This window comes from Daktulosphaira vitifoliae, unplaced genomic scaffold, assembly GCF_025091365.1.
Source record: "Daktulosphaira vitifoliae isolate Bord-2020 unplaced genomic scaffold, ASM2509136v1 Scaffold_1, whole genome shotgun sequence".
In the NCBI taxonomy this organism is placed as follows: domain Eukaryota; kingdom Metazoa; phylum Arthropoda; class Insecta; order Hemiptera; family Phylloxeridae; genus Daktulosphaira; species Daktulosphaira vitifoliae.
Genome location: NW_026099572.1, coordinates 57,230,609 through 57,249,774, shown reverse-complemented (window position 1 = coordinate 57,249,774; position 19,166 = coordinate 57,230,609). Strand labels below are relative to the sequence as shown.

Genomic DNA, 19,166 nt, shown 5'->3' with positions numbered 1-19,166 from the left:
TAAAAATAAATTTTAATTAAGTTAAACATAAAAGTGTAATTTACTATTATTAAAAAACCAGCTTAGCTATGAATAAATCAATTTATATGCATGTGAACAAAACTATATAAATTATAAATTTTTATTTTAAGTTATGAGAGTATTAGGTAAACACAATAAAATTTTTTTCATAAAAATATTGAAAAAAGGGTGATTTATTTTAATTATTCACTAAACTTTTGTCAAAATTAAATAGTAGATATAAATGTTGTAAATTCGAGGTAAAAATAAAACTATATAATTCTGATTTTTATAATCATCTTAGCAGAATAAAATTACAGATGTAAAAGCATTTATTTCTATAATATTTAAGTCTAGTTCATAGTCAAAAATGTTTCAGAAGTGTTTATTTTATTTATTGGCCATTTATTTCTATGTTTGTTTAACCAAATCAGATAATCACTTTAAAGATTTAAATATACTTTTAGATCGCGACGGATGGAAAAATATAGATGATCTTTGGAAGCCTCGATTTGTTGTTGAATGTGATCAAGACGAAAGTAATCCAGACGGGCAAATAATTGATGCAGCGGAATTATTAAAAAAAGATGAATCCCAAAATGAAATTGTTACAGAAGAAAATTATAAACTTAAAGTACAAAAATTGTTTTTATTATACAGCGCCGTACACGCTCATAAGCTTATTAAAATTATAGATATTCTTAGAGGGTTTTGGGAATTATGTGAAACAGAAAGTGTATTATGTAAAAATTCATTTTTAAATACTTTAGTTTTATGTCATGAGACTTTTGTAAATATGCTCGATGCACTGAGTTTTATTGCTAAGTTTAAAAGCAAAGGACCTCTGATAATAAGCGATTTTCCAATAAACGGGGTAACTATTGCCTTAAAACATCTCAAATTTTTGTCAAATAGCTTATCACAAAGTATTGAATGTGTTAAAACTGAATTAAATGGAGCGTATAACTCAATAAAAAAATTTATAGAGTTACATTTTAGGCCTGTTCCTTCATATATAACAGATGACCAAAATAATTTTTCGAAATTAACTATAACTACACAAAATATTACAAATAACAATAATACAACATTAGAGGAAAAATTGAATCTTTTAATAATTGAATTATGCTCTGAAATGAATCAGTATTATTATTATCACGTAAATATACTTGGTTTTTGCTTCTATAAAGATAGTCATTTAGTGGATGTAGCTCCTTTAACAGAACAAAATATAATTAAAGCACCAGTGGCATCTGACAAGGAAGATGACGACTAAAATGAAAATGAGGCGTATATTCATATTATTAATTAAACATTGTTAATTTTCATACTATTTATATATTATCAACCACAAAAAACATGTGTTGTTCATACCGATTGTTAATTATTTTATGGTAAGATTTTTCAATTGTGTTTAAAATTCTATTACAATACTATTACACCATAAACCCATTCATAATATTAATAAAGAGCAATCATCAATTATTAATATATAATTCGTATATAGTTATTATTGAGGTGGACATAATGCCCATGCACTCAGACCTGTTGGTCCATTGTGCGCATAAATCGTATATATATATATATATATATATACAATAATCAAAAAACCATTGTTTGTTTATATATTAAAATAAACTTTAAGAACAAGTCTTTCAGTTTTTCTTTTCCTTTTTAAGATGAATATCTAAATTTATCTTACATTATACATTTTAATGATCTAGAGATTTAATTCTAATGATTTATCATTATTTTTATTTATAGTTTACCCAATCAGAATGTTCGACTATTAAAGTACATTCACAATTGATTTAAAGAAATCAATTTAAAAACCAGGGAAACTGATTATTTCGGTCTCTGATCTTAACACAAATAAATAATTAAATTTTATTTTTGTGTTATTTTTCTGAAAATAAAAAAAATTAGTAAAGGACCATAAATTAAACGACTAAGTTTATATTTTCGTTTTCCCAAAACTGGAGATCAGATTTTCTTGTTAGGGCCTAATTGGAATTACTTTAGAACAATTCAACTTGTTGTGAAAGCATAAATTTCCGATTGGCATAATGTTCCAGGTCACCCTGGAATAGCCGTTAGGTATTACTCAGAACGGCGAAAGTTATTAAATCCAACTTAAACTAACGTAATGACGTTAGTGCTAACTACCACCACCGCCGCCGTACAGATTTGGAGTAAAAAATAGTGTAAATAACGGTGAAAAATATTTTTTTTTCCAAAGGGGGTACGTGCTAACGCTTGAAATTATGAAGAGTACGCGTTGAGTACGTGCGTTTGATATGCCACTTCCCTACAGTCTAACGCCCTACTACTCTTTTATTTACCTTCCCGACCAGGTAAGTCTCGTTGCAATATAATGTGAGTTATACAGGGTGTTCAGTAAGTCAGGAAACGAGTTTCTATTGTTCTCATTGTTACAAACAATGAGAACAATAGAAACCCGTTTCCTGACTTACTGAACACCCTGTATACATAATTCCTGGTAATGTTAATGTTGACAAGTCTTAACGACCTGTTGTTTTTTAACGATAATATATTGATACACTATTATTGTACAACTATTTCTCAAGTATTATTTTCTAAGATATAAATGTTTTTTATATATATTTTTTTCTACCAAAATAGTTTTTCGTTGGGTTATTATATAAGAAAAATTCAATGTCTACCACCATTCCTTTCACTTTAAACACAGACTGTATGCAAATAAATAGTTTGTGTTTTAAACTCGTATCAATTTGGATTTTCAAACACCTTGAGAGTAGAAAGCCAAAAAGGTGAAAATGTTTTTCTATCATAGTAGCCTAATGGCAGATTAGATGATTATAGCTGATTATCAAATATAATTTCCAATGATGTTTTGTGGGTGTGCGATTTTAAATATAATACCGCTAGTTATAGTTATAAAAAAAAACCCAGCACAGGGGTGTCGCGGCACAGTGGTGACGTGGCATAGATGGATCAAGTATAATGATATCTGACAGTGATTAAAATCACTATAAAAAAAAAAAACGCTTCGATGCAAATCTTTAGATAGTGTTTAATTTTAAAAAATTGATGAATTATTCCAAAAGCCACATGATCTGCTAGTTCCTTATTAATATCCTGATTAAGATAAAGTATATCGAATGAAAAAGAGATTATTAAAAAATAATATTTCTCATAAAAAAATTGTATTGATCCATACACTTTTCAATNGATTTAAAAAAACAGTATGTCAAATGAAAGATGTATATAAATACTACTCCTCATGAAAAAATTGTACTGATCCATACATTTTCGAAAAGTTATAGCATAATAAAGTTAAAAATGTAAAATACAAAATCGAACATTTTCACACAAAAATAGCATTCGGTAGCCATTTTCACTGTGAAGATAAAATAAAGTCCGAATTTTTTTTTTTGCATAATAAAGAACATTACATTACCTTTAATTTAAGATATATATAAAAGTGTCAGACTTTCCGGAACACTTTCAAAATTTAAGTTGAAAAAGTTCTACTTTCTACATGCATTTTTTAGATTTGAACCCCCCTCGTATATAGGGAAATGGTCCGATTTAAAAAAACAGTATGTCAAATGAAAGATGTATATAAATACTACTCCTCATGAAAAAATTGTACTGATCCATACATTTTTCAAAAAGTTATAGCATAATAAAGTTAAAAATGTAAAATACAAAATCGAAAATTTTCACACAAAAATAGCATTCGGTAGCCATTTTCACCGTGAAGATAAAATAAAGTCCGAAATTTTTTTTTTGCATAATAAAGTATATTACATTAGCTTTAATTTAAGATATATATAAAAGTGTCAGACTTTCCGGAACACTTTCAAAATTTAAGTTGAAAAAGTTCTACTTTCTACATGCATTTTTTAGATTTTAACCCCCCTCGTATATAGGGAAATGGTTCGATTTAAAAAAACAGTATGTCAAATGAAAGATGTATATAAATACTACTCCTCATGAAAAAATTGTACTGATCCATACATTTTCGAAAATTTATAGCATAATAAAGTTAAAAATGTAAAATACAAAATCGAACNTAAGTCAGGAAACGAGTTTCTATTGTTCTCATTGTTACAAACAATGAGAACAATAGAAACCCGTTTCCTGACTTACTGAACACCCTGTATACATAATTCCTGGTAATGTTAATGTTGACAAGTCTTAACGACCTGTTGTTTTTTAACGATAATATATTGATACACTATTATTGTACAACTATTTCTCAAGTATTATTTTCTAAGATATAAATGTTTTTTATATATATTTTTTTCTACCAAAATAGTTTTTCGTTGGGTTATTATATAAGAAAAATTCAATGTCTACCACCATTCCTTTCACTTTAAACACAGACTGTATGCAAATAAATAGTTTGTGTTTTAAACTCGTATCAATTTGGATTTTCAAACACCTTGAGAGTAGAAAGCCAAAAAGGTGAAAATGTTTTTCTATCATAGTAGCCTAATGGCAGATTAGATGATTATAGCTGATTATCAAATATAATTTCCAATGATGTTTTGTGGGTGTGCGATTTTAAATATAATACCGCTAGTTATAGTTNTAGTCATTTTCACTGTGAAGATAAAATAAAGTCCGAAATTTTTTTTTTTCATAATAAAGAACATTACATTAGCTTTAATTTAAGATATATATAAAAGTATCAGACTTTCCGGAACACTTTCAAAATTTAAGTTGAAAAAGTAAATTTTTTGTGAAAAAGTGGTCATTTTAAATCCCCCCTTATGGGCAGGTTAAAGGTTAAATTTATGAAAAAAATATACCAAATGAAAGGTAATGATATCATGCATCTATATAAAAAAAAATTATATTGATATATTCATTTTTAAAAAAGTTATGGCAGTTTTTAGTAAAAAAAAATTGAAAAAATTTTGAAAATTAGCGATTTTTAAATTGGTATTTTTTTTAGAGATTTCCCCCATTTACGGGGAACGAGGGATTTTTTTTTAATTTTTGAGGGTAATGTCTTCGACTAGATACGATTTGTGATCTTTTGACGTATCATTGAAAGAAATCGGTTCGGTGAGAGCTAAGAAAAAGTGGTAACAGACACAAAAAAAAAAAAATAAAATAAAAAAATAAACACATCTTAGTAAAACCAATACCTTTTTAGCTTCGCATCGAAGCTAAAATGTAAAATACAAAATCAAGAAATTTCACACAAAAATAGCATACGGTAGCCATTTTTACCGTGTAGACAAAATAAAGTCCAAAATTTTTTTTGTTTCATAATAAAGTACATTACATTAGCTTTGATTATTTTTATTTTATATTGATTTGGTTATTTTTAAAAAATTTATAGCAATTTTAAGTAAAAAAATTTTTGAATATGGTATATATTATTATATATATATTTTAATATGGTATATAAAATTATATGTAATATAATTTTTCACTATGGAGACAAACTATAGTTCGAAATTTTTTTTACATTTTAAAGTATATTACATAAGCTATAATATAAGATATATATAAAAGTGTCAGTATTTCCGAAACACTTTCAATAATGAAGTTGAAAAAGTTATCACTTTGAATCCCCCCTTGTGGGCAAGTAAACAGTTAAATTTATAAAAAATATATACCAAATGATAGGTAAAGACATCAAGCATGTATAATAAAAAAATGTATTGATTTGGTCATTTATAAAAAAGTTATGGCAGTTTTAAGTAAAAATATTGAAAAAATTTCGAAAATTAGCAATTTTTAAATTTGTAATTTTTTTGGAGGTTTCCCCCATCTACGAGGAACGAGGGAATTTTTTTTCAATTTTTGAGGGTAATGTCTTCGACTAGATACAATTTGTGATCTTTTGACGTATCATTGAAAGAAATCGGTTCGGTGAGAGCTGAGAAAAAGTGGTAAAAGACACAAAAAAAAAAAAAAAAAACACATCTTAGTAAAACCAATACCTTCTCAGCTTCGCATCGAAGCTAAAAACCAGCCTAGTGGGGTCGCGGAACAGTGGGAACGTGACATAGTTGGGTCCAGTATAGATTTAATCTGACAATGATTAAAATCACTATCATAAGAAACGCTTCGATGCAAACCTGTAGATAGTGTTTAATTCTAAGAAATTGGTGGATAATTACAAAAGCAACATTAACTTCTATTTCCTTAATTATATCCAGATTAGTTATTCTTTTACTTATATATTATATAATGTTTATAATTAATTGTTTTCAAATTATTATTGATTTTTAATATGTTAAAAGTAATCATTTTTAACCTACTTTTTTTTTGTTTTTTAAAGTGATGTAGCTGGTCGTCAAAAAAGTAAGGGATATTGGAACGAAATCGGTGTAACTGGATAGAAAAAAATGAAAGGCTCCAGTGGTCTAAATAAAATTGGAAAATCACAGAAACATTTCACTTCTGAAGCGCAAAAATCTGCATTGACTGATTATTGCAATTACATGAAAAAATCGAATAACATTGATGTTATGCTCGACAAAACAGTACGTGAGCGAAAAATTCAGGAAGAGAGCAATCAAAATTTTCACAAAGAAGTAATTTGTATCTTACTGGATGTAACCAAAACCCTCACTAGACAAGGTTTAGCATTCAGAGGCATAGATGACGATGAAAATGGTTACTTTAGACAAATTACGAATTTACTTTCTAGACACTGTCCTTTGTTAAAAAAATGGCTTAATGATTCTTGTTATCGGCCATACCATTTTACATATTTGAGCCCCCAATCTCAAAACGAGTTCATAACCATCTTTGCGTCATCAGTGAACAAAACTATTATAGCAAAAGTTAGGGAATCCGGGTAGTTTTCTATAATGGCCGATACTACGCCTGATTTGTCACATACAGATAGGCTATCAGTAGTTGTAAGGTTCGTCAATAATGAAGTTACAGCAGAAGAAAAATTAATAGAAGTCCGCGAAGCTTTAAATAAGACTGGCGCAAGAATGGGAAATGACATATTAGACACACTACAAAAGAATGAGTTAGATTCTGATAATTTTGTTTTTCAGTCATATTATTTCGCCAGCAGTGTGTCTGGCGTATTTAATGGTGCACAACAAAAATTAACTGAAATATTAGGTTAGAAAAATACCTTATATCCCATGTCAAGCTTATAGAATGAACATATTCATTGAACATGGATGGGAAGCTAGTCTTATTATATCTGATATGTTTTCAGTAATGCAAGAAGATTATGTATTTTTTTCTTCTAGTATAAAACGATATTCTCTATTACTGAACAAACTAGCTGATATTGAAACTGCATTGAAACTCAGAAATTTGTTAAGAAGCACACCTAGTGTGAAATTTTCAAAAAATCGATTTTTTTTTCCCCCATATTTTGATAGGTTATACCTTTAAAAATAACATACTAAAATTTTAAATCGATATCTTAAATAGTTTTTGAGTTACAGCCATTTAAAAGAGTAGCCGCTCGGCAGTTAGATAGTTGCATTGGCTACGGGATATACCTGAAGTAAGTTTAAGCACGATTACCTCCCACTGGATCCAGAAGTTGAAAAAGGTCTAAAGCCTATTTATGAAGATTTATCTCGGCATGAATTGCTTGATAGATGCAAAGGTAGTAATACTCAAAACAATAATGAAAGTTACAACGGTTTACTTTGGCACTTTTCACCAAAGCACCTTCATAATGGATTGAAAACTATTGAATTAGCAAATTTTTTTGCAACTTCAATATTCAATGACGGTTACTCCTCAATTTTAAAGATATTTAATGCAATGGGAGTAAAAGTTGGACCTGCAGCAAGAGATTATACGGCTCTTAAGGATGAGACGAGACTACGAATCGCTGATCATCGCCAACGGGCTTGTTCAAAAGAAGGTCGATCATCTCAAAGAAGAGCTTCTTCAGCTCAACAAGCACTTTTTGAGGAAGAGGAAGGTGAATTATATGGGCCTGGAATAGCAGATTAGCTGTAAGTATGATTTTAATCCATTGATAACAGTGAAAACGATCGTTTTATCTTTAAACGCATTTTTCTCGAAACAGCATTTTTCGAATTTGCTGGAGTGATTACTCGGAGACAAATGATCCGATCGCTATCAAATTTTTTTTGCATTTCCTCTATATAGTTCTCCATACGATGACCCTCCAGTTTTTTGATCTGATCAAAAATCGAATTTTGGCAGGCCAAAAACGACCAAAATTTTGGGAAAAATTTAACTTTTTTTTCAACATGCCGCCATTTTGTTAATTTTTGATTTTTTTGTTCGCCCGAGGGTCATCATACAGACAATATGTTTTAGTTTAACGAGAATTTTTTTTTTTAGGTTTTATTAACGGAGAAGGCTGCAATCACTCCAGCAGTGGAGGACCTTTTTTTTTTGGCGCCGCCGGAGATCGCGTGTCATTTCAAAAATATTTAATATTTTATTTCAAAAATTTTACTGTGTATTCTCAAAACATGTATAAATATACCCTCAAAATTTTAAATAGATGGATTCACTAGTTTTTTTTTTTTTTAATTCCCAAAAATGGCCTTTCTTTAGGTTGTCACACTAGGTGTGCCCCTTAAAGACGAGATGGACAGCACGTGCTGAGGCAATTAAGTCTGTTTGGTCATCATATCATATAATTATTGAAGTTTTAGATAAGATAACAAATACCATAGACAAATTCGATAAATCCACTAGAAATGCAGCGTATTCTTTATCAAAACGTTTAATTTCTCTAGACTTTGTTGTAAGTATTCTATTTATGAAAAATGTTTTGTGTAAGATGAAATTGTTAACTGAGTGCCTCGAATCAACTGAATTTAACATAGCTGATGCAATCATATTCATGTCAAGTACTCTAGAATCATCAAACATTATTAATTCTGATCTAGATGGTATGGATAACCTTATAAATATTTCAATTGAGTTTTTGAAGTCTATTGATGTGGATGCTGAAAAAGAGTTTACAGTTCGTCATAGACGCCGACTTGTACCTAAGCGCCTTGATAATAATGGAGATAATGCAGCTAATATGTCATTTAAAATATTTTATAGGAAAAAATATTAATCTGTGTTTGATAAGCTCACGTTACTCATAAAAAATCACTTGGAAAGTTGCATTGGTACAATTAAACCATTATATAATCTGTTCAACCCCCCATTATCAAGGAACAACTTAACTGAAACTGGAGATCAAGATGCAATGAAATTTTTACCCAAACAATTTGTTGTAGATTCGTTACATTTACAGGTTGAGTTAGAAGTACTTTACGACCAATGTAAAGAAGTAAAAACTGTCTCAGATGTAGTTGCAATTTCAGAACTACATTCTTTTTAATAGTCAGTCGGCCAAATGAACTTAGTTGCTCCCCTAAAAAAATGACATCATTACGCCCTTGTTGCCAGTTAGAGTGTTTATAAACTCACAACAATGTGTCTTATTATCATTGATAATAAAGGCTATATGCTTGCTAATATCGTCATAAAAAAACCAGTTAACAAACTGTATTTGAAATGTTAATATATACAGGGTGATTTTTTTATCATAACCCACTCAATTACTTGCAGAATAATAATAATTTAAACATTTTTTTTTTTTATTATCTTTAGTTACATATTATTCTTGAATTTTTAACTATGTAATACTTTTTAAGTTCATCCCTTATGCCTTGGATGTGGGTCAACTTTGTTTTTTTAAATGGTAACACATATTTTTCATTTAATAAAATGTTTGAGTTTTTAATTTAATAGTAAATGGCATTTGAATTTTTAATATAACTTTATTAGCTTATTAGATATAAACATTTAAAGTTTCAACATTTTGAGTTAAAATACATGTATAATACACATGGGATTGTAAATACAGGTAGCTAATTGGATTTTAGGACATTGCTGTCTCAGTCACGGATTGTTTATTATCAATTATGATTATCAATAGATATACTTTCTGTATTGTCAGTTAGTGTATTTATAAACTCATAACAATGTGCCTTACTACAATTGATAATAATAATGCTGTGTACCTGCTAATATCGATGTTATAAAAAACCAATTAACTACCTATATTTGTAATCCCTTGTGTATTATACCTGTATATTAATTCAAAAATTTGAAACTTTAAATGATTATATCTAATAAACGAATTAAGTTATATTAAAAATTCAAATGCCATTTACTATTAAATTAAAAACTCAAACATTTTATTAAATTAAAAATATGTGTTACCATTTAAAAAAACAAAGTTGACCCCCTTCCAAGGCATAAGGGATGAACTTAAAAAGTATTACATAGTTAAAAATTCAAGAATAATGTGTAACTAAAGATAATGAAAAAAGAAAATGTTTAAATTATTATTATTCTGCAAGTAATTGAGTGTGTTATGATAAAAAAATCACCCTGTATACCCTAATACCATGAACAGATAATACTGGCCTGCATTAATAAAATCATATGAAAAAACTTAATACTTGAATATTATATATCTTTTTTTTCAAAATAACGAACGTCTGAAAAAACTGGGCAAAAAACATATTTTTATCAAGAAGGGTACGTGCTGTGGTGCAACCCGGGCAACGGATCCCATTCTGGGATCCGGCTAACGTGGTGGTGTGAGTTTTATGCCGGCCATACACGATAGGGTCTACCTGCGCAGGTATGCCTGTGCAGGTCAACCGAAGCGTGTGTGGGAATAGACCTGTATAGGTTTATTCCCACACACGCTTCGGTCTACCTGCACAGGCATACATTCGCAGGTAGACCTCTCCGGTAGACCGTATCGTGTATGGCCGGCATTAGAGACGGCGTGGGCCGCCTTGAAGTAATACCTCACGGTAGTCCCAGGGCGGACCGCAATAATGCCGGTCGTGTTTAAAAAAAAAAAAAAAAGGTATGTGCTAACGCTTATTATTACCCTTTTTTTTACTTTCCCAACCACGTAAATCTCGTTGCAATATAATGTGAGCTGTATATAAAATTTCTGGTAATGTTTTTGTTGACAAGTCTTAACGACCTGTTTTAACTTAACGATAATATTATATATATATATATAGATTACAAATTAAACACTATAGATTTGCATAAAAGTCTTCCTTTAGATAGTGACATTAATCACTATCAGATTTAATCTATACCTGTCCCAACTATGTCACGTCCAAATTGTATTGCGACCTTGCTGTGCAGCCAACGTTTTTTTGTAATAGTCCTTCATAAGTTGTTAATATTTTATTATATAGAGTGGCGGAAGTGCGCTGTAGAGTAGTTCATAATAATAAAAATATATATAAACAAATAAATATTTAATTATAATCATGTATAACATCAAAATTTTATTGCTCAAGAATCAATATATTAAAATTATTCAAATATTTTTACCATACTAAAAACAATTTAGTCACTCCTCGTTGGAAGTGTCCTAAATACGCCCCTTTTTTAATTACAGAATATTTATGAATTTATCATAATAATAACTAAAGTAGAATTTTTTAATATTTAAGGTTTGATTAAGTCGAGAAGCACATTTTTAGATGTTAAAATATCTATATTATTTAGTACAGTTAAATTTATATTCTATATATATTTTCTTTTAATAAAAAAATAAATCAATGACAATGTTGTAAAATATCCTAAAATAGTAAAAAATATAGTAATTGAACCCTCTAGAGTAATAATAGCGGAATTAATTTGTTTTGTAAGATAAAACAAATGTTTAAATTGAAAATATTTTTTTAAAATATCTGAGTTAAAGAGGTTTGACAAAAAATTGACTACAACTTGAATTTTTTTCCAAGTCTAATTTTTATAAGTTATTTTCTTCGTCAGTGTTATTTAACAAAGCGCTACCATATATAAGTATATATATACTATATACTTAAATGATATCACATAAATTTAAATGACAACGCTCATTGTATAATATTACAAAAATGAATATGCTCGTTTGTTTCTGACAACACACATTCATAAATTAAATAATGTAAATACATAGTAAAATAACACAAGTGTGCACCTATAGACGACAGACAATGCATGACATGTCTTTCTCAGAGTGGAACACCATTATTTAATATACAGAGTAGAATAGATCTAACTAGCAACTCATAGAACTTATAATCTACATAACATTTTATACTTTTTTTTAAAATCAATTTTTACAATATAGAACTATATTTAAAATAGGTTTATGTTATTTTTCGCGATTACAAAAAATGTTTTAAAAATAAATTTTTTATTAAAACTTTTTTTAAAATTTGAAGATTGACATTTCATAAATAAGTTTTAAAGAAAAATTTTGATACCAAAAATTTTTATTTTAATTCAATAGTTACATGTTTACAGCATATTGAAGTTTGTTAAATTTTGATTTTTCTTATAATTTTCTTATTGTATCAAATGTTAGTCCATATTATGTAAAGTACAGAAGTAAACAATTATTATGTTATATACTGGTAACAGTACACAATTTCTTTTCCATGAAAATTATTAACACTTAAATAAGCATTTGTAATTGACATGAAAAAACAAGTAGTAGTATAATTAAAATTATTAAAAAAATTATAGAAACATTGTCCAAAATATGTTGAGTTTTTAAATAATTTAAAATAGTAATTAAATAAGTTCATATATCATAAATTTATACGTGAATAATAGTGAGTGAGTGCTTTATTATCAAATCTCTTAACATGGAATATCCTATAATAATATTATTACAATGATAGAATCATGCAAATTAAAAATTGTTATCACTTTTAAATTGGTTATCCATGAAAAACTCGTAGTTGACTTACGATAATGTTTCTAATTTTTGTAATTAAGATTAGAGATAATCATTTCTGTAAAAAGCGCGTTAAACGTTATTATTATCTATGGAAAAGAAATAGCTTACTGTTACCTGTAAATAACGTAATAAGATAGTATTTACTTCCGTCTTTACATAATATGGGCTAACATTTGATACCATAGGAAAATTGTAAAAAAAAATTAAAATTTAACAAACTTCAAATGCTGCGTTCTGAACGTTACTACTGAATTAGTATAAAAGTTTTTGGTATCAGAATTTTTCATTAAAAATTGATTTAAAAAAAACCCAGCACAGTGGGGTCGCTGTACAGAGGGAACGTAGCATAGTTAATGATAACGCTTCGATACAAATCTGTAGATAGAGTTTAATTTTAAGAAATCATGGATAATTAGAAAAGCAACATCTACTTCTATTTCCTTAATTATATCCAGATTAGTAATTCTTAGATTCAAAAATACAATATATAATTTTTTAATTATATATTATATAATTTTTATAATTAATTGTTTTCAGATTATTAGATTTGCAAAAGTAAGAGAGATAAGGACTAAAGATTATCATTATACAGGGTGTAAATCTTTCGAACCATAGTAATATATAGGCGAGTATCCTTGGAGTGTGTAAACAATGACCTCGTTTTTTTTTTTTTTTTTTTCCCAAAATTGGGGAAGTTTTGGAATAACCCCCCGGGATTTCCCCAAAAATAAAAATAAATCATACCACGATATTTCCCGCAAAATTCTCGTACAAATTGAGGGGTCACTCGATTTTGTCCAAAAAATTGGCCATTTCCCCTCATTTCCGCCCCTAAAATTGGATGAATCGAAATTTTAGTGTTACATATCAATTTGTACTAGAATTTTGCAAGAAATATCATAGTATTATTTATTTTTAATTTTTATGGTTTTTTCATGCTGAAAATTCGGGAAATCCACAAATTAATAGGTTTTATTGTTTTTTTTTTAATTATTACTTGTACTTTCAGTGATAATAATGGTAAGATATCAAATCAAAATAATTTTAATTATTTTAAACATTTTTTCTTTATTTCTTTTAACTATTTACAATAATAATTCGCTATTTGAGGTTTTTAAATATTGTTCAATGTGCCCTCCTTGTTTTTGGACACATAATTGGAGCCGTTTTTTCATTGAATATCTTATTTTTTCATAAATGTCTGAGATTCCATTGATACTCCTACAAGCTTCAAAAATTCTGGCTATCAATTCTTCCTTTGAACTAACCTCATTACAATAAACTTTTTCTTTCAAATAACCCCATAAAAAAAAATCGCAAGGTGTTAAATCAGGGCTTCGTGGTGGCCATACGATATTGGGTCTGTAATGGGCTCGATTACCTGCTTGCCTGCCTATGATACCCTCAGGAAACATAAAAAATAATTGTTCTCTAACAGCATTAGTATGATGAGGGGGGGCACCATCCATCATAAACCACATTGTCTCTTGGATTTCATTAGGCACATCTTCCAATAAATTTGGCAAATTATTCCTTAAAAAGTTCAGGTAAGCTTGGCCATTTAACCTATCGGGTAAAACAAAAGGTCCAACCAAATAATTATCAACAATACCACACCAAATATTAACCGAAAATTTGTATTGTGATCCTGTAATTCGTGTAACGTGTGGATTTGCTTCAGACCAGTGGTGCAAGTTATGCAAATTTATAGTGCCATCTTTGGTAAAAGAAGCTTCATCCGTGAATAAAATTTTGTTTAAAAAACTTGTATCAACTGTCATACGGCTTAACATTTCACGTGAAAAATTCAATCTAATGATAAAAAATATTAATTAAAATTTATTGCCTGAACAGAAAAGTTATTTTTTAACCTTAATGGAAAATCCCTAGGTAACAACTCCTGTACTTTTTGCCGATGAAATGGATACAATTTATTACTATTTAAGACTTTCCAGACACTCATGTGATTGATATTAATCTCCGCACCAATTTTTCGCGTACTTGTTTCTGGATCATTTTGAACTTGTTCTAAAATAGTTTCTTCTGTGCGAACATCTAAAGTTGACCGATTACCTCCCGATCGATGACCAAATGGTTGTAAAATACCTTCAGAATAAAAAAACGTACATTTTTTGAACTTTTTTACTACTTTTATTTAATTAAAAATTGATTCTAGTTACTCTAATCTAATTACTTAAGGTTTATCGAAAAAAAATTATGAAAAAAATTTGTGGGATTCGAACCCAGATCTTCATGCTTTGTATCCTACAATTTGGAACGCTGCCACACAACGCCTTTAGTGTTTGATAGCAAATTTAATTAATTTAAGAATTAAATTTTTAAATCGAACTAAATTTTAATTGATCTGCTAAAATTAATAAAATAATGATAGTAAGACCTGTTTCTCGAGATCGACGAACAACATCATCGAAAGTTTGATAATGTGGTTGCCGACGGTTGGGATACAGCTCTGCCCATCTAATACTTGCACGGTATCCGTTGCCTGTTTCTCCTAATAGTCATTTTAAATAATAAATGATCTTGAAAAAATAGTTCATTCAAAAATTACTTACCTACAAGTAAAATCATATCGGTGTATTCTGAATTGGTAAACATTATTTTATTTAAAATTAAATACCTTAATTAAATAAAAAACTTTTTAAAATAAAACAAAACGCACGCAACTTGTAAAAAAAAGTTGTCTTGCTTAAAGGCAAGGTATGTCCTAATGACAAAGATAACAAATGTTAATTTAGATAGTGTAATACAAATATCATTGTTATGTAACTTACAGTCTTATTTGGTACATCATGGAATATTGGTAAAAGTCTATTTTTAGAGTTAATTTTTCGTATTAAATAGGCAATTATGGTTCGATCAATTAAGTTTACTTTTGAATTATTTCCAAAAATTTTAATTATGACTTAAGGTCGGAAAGTTAATTGTAAGTAATTACAAAAAATAAAGAAAAAATGTTTAAAATAATTAAAATTATTTTGATTTGATATCTTACCATTATTATCACTGAAAGTACAAGTAATAATTAAAAAAAAAACAATAAAACCTATTAATTTGTGGATTTCCCGAATTTTCAGCATGAAAAAACCATAAAAATTAAAAATAAATAATACTATGATATTTCTTGCAAAATTCTAGTACAAATTGATATGTAACACTAAAATTTCGATTCATCCAATTTTAGGGGCGGAAATGAGGGGAAATGGCCAATTTTTTGGACAAAATCGAGTGACCCCTCAATTTGTACGAGAATTTTGCGGGAAATATCGTGGTATGATTTATTTTTATTTTTGGGGAAATCCCGGGGGGTTATTCCAAAACTTCCCCAATTTTGGGAAAAAAAAAAAAAAAAAACGAGGTCATTGTTTACACACTCCAAGGATACTCGCCTATATATTACTATGGTTCGAAAGATTTACACCCTGTATAAGGTGTATAAAAAATTCTGATAATAGGATACTTCGAGTGATGATGATGTGAAAAAAGATGGTAAGAGTATTTTGAAAATTACTGAATGAGGAATATCCAAAAGAGACGTTAGAGGATATCTCATGGAACGAGGGACTGGTAGATTTAATTAGTGAGAACGAGGTATCGGAGACTGTGGCATCAATGAAAAAGAATAAAGCAGTAGGACCAGATGAAGTGTCAGTAGTAGTACGGAAAATATTAGGTGGTGTTGGCATAAGGTGGTTGAAGGAACTTTTAAATAAAATCATCTTAGTAGGGATAATTCAAAAAGAATGGAGGAATATTATTGTTGTTCTGATATTTAAAAGTAAAAGAGACACACAGGAGTGTGGAAATTATAGAGGTTTAAAGCTTATCAGTCATAGTATGAAATTTTGGAAAAAGGTAATAGATCAGAGAATAAGAAATGAGACATAGGTATCTAAAAACCGTTGACCTTTTACCATCCTCGCGATCACTACTTTTGTCTGATAATTAACTTAACTTTGCTACCCGGTATATTGTGTGTGTGTGTGTCATCGTCAGCTTCCTGTTGGATTATATCATCTCTAGGTGTCCAGCAGGTTGTNTATATTGTAGTGCGACCCTTGGTAGTTTCTCTAAGGGAATATAAATTAAATAGGAAACTTCAGTACCTAAGGTAGATATAGCCCAGCCAGTTTGGATTTATGCCTGGTAAGTCAACAATGGAGCCATTATTTTGTGTGAGGCAACTAATAGAAAAGTTTAGGGAAAAGAGGAAAAAGCTGTGTATGGTATTTATAGATTTGGAGAGAGCGTATGATAGAGTACCGAGAGAGGTTCTAAAGTAGGTATTAATGAGAAAAGGAGTCCCGAAAAGGTAAATTAATATAACAGAGGATATGTGTGATGGCACTTGTACCAGGGTAAAAAGCGTAGGAGGAGTATCAGAGGGTTTTCGGGTAAGAGTAGAAGTGCACCAAGGTTCTGCTTTAAGCCCTTACTTATTCTCTATAGTGATGGATGAAAGTGTAGCAGAGATGAGAATACTTAGATGGATGAGTGGAGTGACTAGAAAAGATAGAATAAGGAACGAGCATATAAGATAGAGTATAGGTGTAGCGTCAATCGTGGATAAGATGAGAGAAAATAGACTTAGATGGTTTGGTCATGTTATGAGGAGAGAAGAATCGGAAGCTGTAAGAACATTATTTATTTTCTATAGTGATGGATGAAATTACTAGAGAAATACAAGGCGAGGTGCCGTGGTCCATGTTGTTTGCTGACGATTTATAGTTTTAATAGAAGAAAATAGGGAGGAAATTAATCTAAGGCTAGAGGTGAGGAGATCAGCTCTTGAAGAAATGGGTTTAAGAATAAGTAGGAGTAAGACAGAATATATAGAGTACGAGTATGATATAGAAGAACACGAGGTAGGTGAAATGAGGAGGTCAGTGACAATAGGCGAGGACGTCATTTGAGAGGTGCAAAATTTCAAGTATTTAAGATCAGTTGTGCAAAAGAGCGGTGATATTGACGAGGATGTAAGAGACAGGTGTAAGTGCAGGTGGTTAAAGTGGAGAGAAGCGTCTGGTGTTTTATGTGATAAAAGAATACTAATATGACTGAAAGGTAATTTCTATTAGACTGTATTGAGACCAGCTATGATCTATAGTTGAGAGTGTAAGGGGGTTGGCAAGAAAATAGAGCAGAAAATGAGTGTAGCAGATATGAGAATGCTTAGATGAATGAGTGAAGTGACTAGAGAAGATAGGATTGGGAACGAGAATATAAGAAGGAATATAGGTGTAGCGTCAATTGTCGATAAGATGAGAGAAAATAGACTTAGATGATTTAGTCATGTTATGAAGAGAGAGTAATCGGAAGCTGTAAGAACAGTTATAGAAATAAATGTTGAAGGAGGAAGAGGTAGAGGAAGGCCAAAAAGAGATGGAGGGATACTATTGAATGCAATATGAGGACAGATGATGTGAGCATAGAGGATGTGACAGATCGGGTCAAGTGCAAGTTTAGGATAAGGGTGGCCGACCCCAAGTAATTGGGATTAAGACAAGGAAGAAGAAGAAAAAGAAGAAGATATTTATTCTACTTGTTCAGATAAAATTTTTTTACGTTCACAGCTATAGTTTCAGTAGCCTCTACCTCTTTCAATATAATTAAAAAATTTGTCTCATAGTATAGGGCTTTCTATTCTAGATTGCGGACAGCAGTATAAACTAAACTCCATGTATTGTGGACAGAGTTTGTTAACTTTGCTTTCTTACCAATTTTTTTCAAATTATTATTGATTTTCATTTTTAAAATGTTAAAAGTAATCATTTTTAACCGAATTTTTTTTGTCCTTAAAAGTGAAAGTTAATAATATAAAAAAAATGAATTTATTACTATAACTTTAAGATCAACTGTAAATTGACATAATTAAATAAAAAAAAAAAACCCAGCACAGTGGAGTCGTGACATAGTTGGGTCCAGTATANATTAAAATCACTATCATAAGAAACGCTTCGATGCAAATCTGTAGATAGTGTTTAATTTTAAAAAATTGATGGATAATTGCAAAAGCAACATCAACTTCTATTAGATAGTGTTAAATTAAAAAAAAAAAAATTGTTAAAATAGCATATTTTTGAATATGGTAGCCATTTGCGCATAGAAGATAGATCGTCAGGACAATTTTTTTTTTTTCATTTTATAGTACATAAAATAAGCTTTAATTTGATATATGTTTAAAGGACGCAGTATTTCCGGAACATTTTCAAAAATTAAGTTGAAAAAGTTATATTTTGTAAAAAAGTTACTATTTTAAATCCCCCCAGTGAGCAGAATAAGTGTTAGATTTTCAAAAAAAGTTATATCAAATGAAAGGGAAATATCTAAGGTTTCAATACAAAAAAATATTATTTTTATTTGTTCATTTTTGAAAAAGTTATGGCAGTTTTAAGTACAAAAA

General features: G+C 29.3%; 1 protein-coding gene across 1 annotated transcript; it reads right to left on the bottom strand.

The window, feature by feature from the left end:
• Window positions 1–13,401: 13,401 nt before the first annotated feature.
• On the bottom strand, window positions 13,402–16,106 carry LOC126895275 (uncharacterized). The gene is made up of 4 exons (XM_050666959.1): window positions 15,319–16,106; window positions 15,144–15,257; window positions 14,617–14,851; window positions 13,402–14,557 (listed from the first exon to the last, which is right to left on the bottom strand). Exons 1-4 carry the CDS (start codon window positions 15,359–15,361, stop codon window positions 13,831–13,833), a joined length of 1,119 nt encoding a protein of 372 aa, XP_050522916.1. The 5' UTR covers window positions 15,362–16,106; the 3' UTR covers window positions 13,402–13,830.
• Window positions 16,107–19,166: the final 3,060 nt, after the last annotated feature.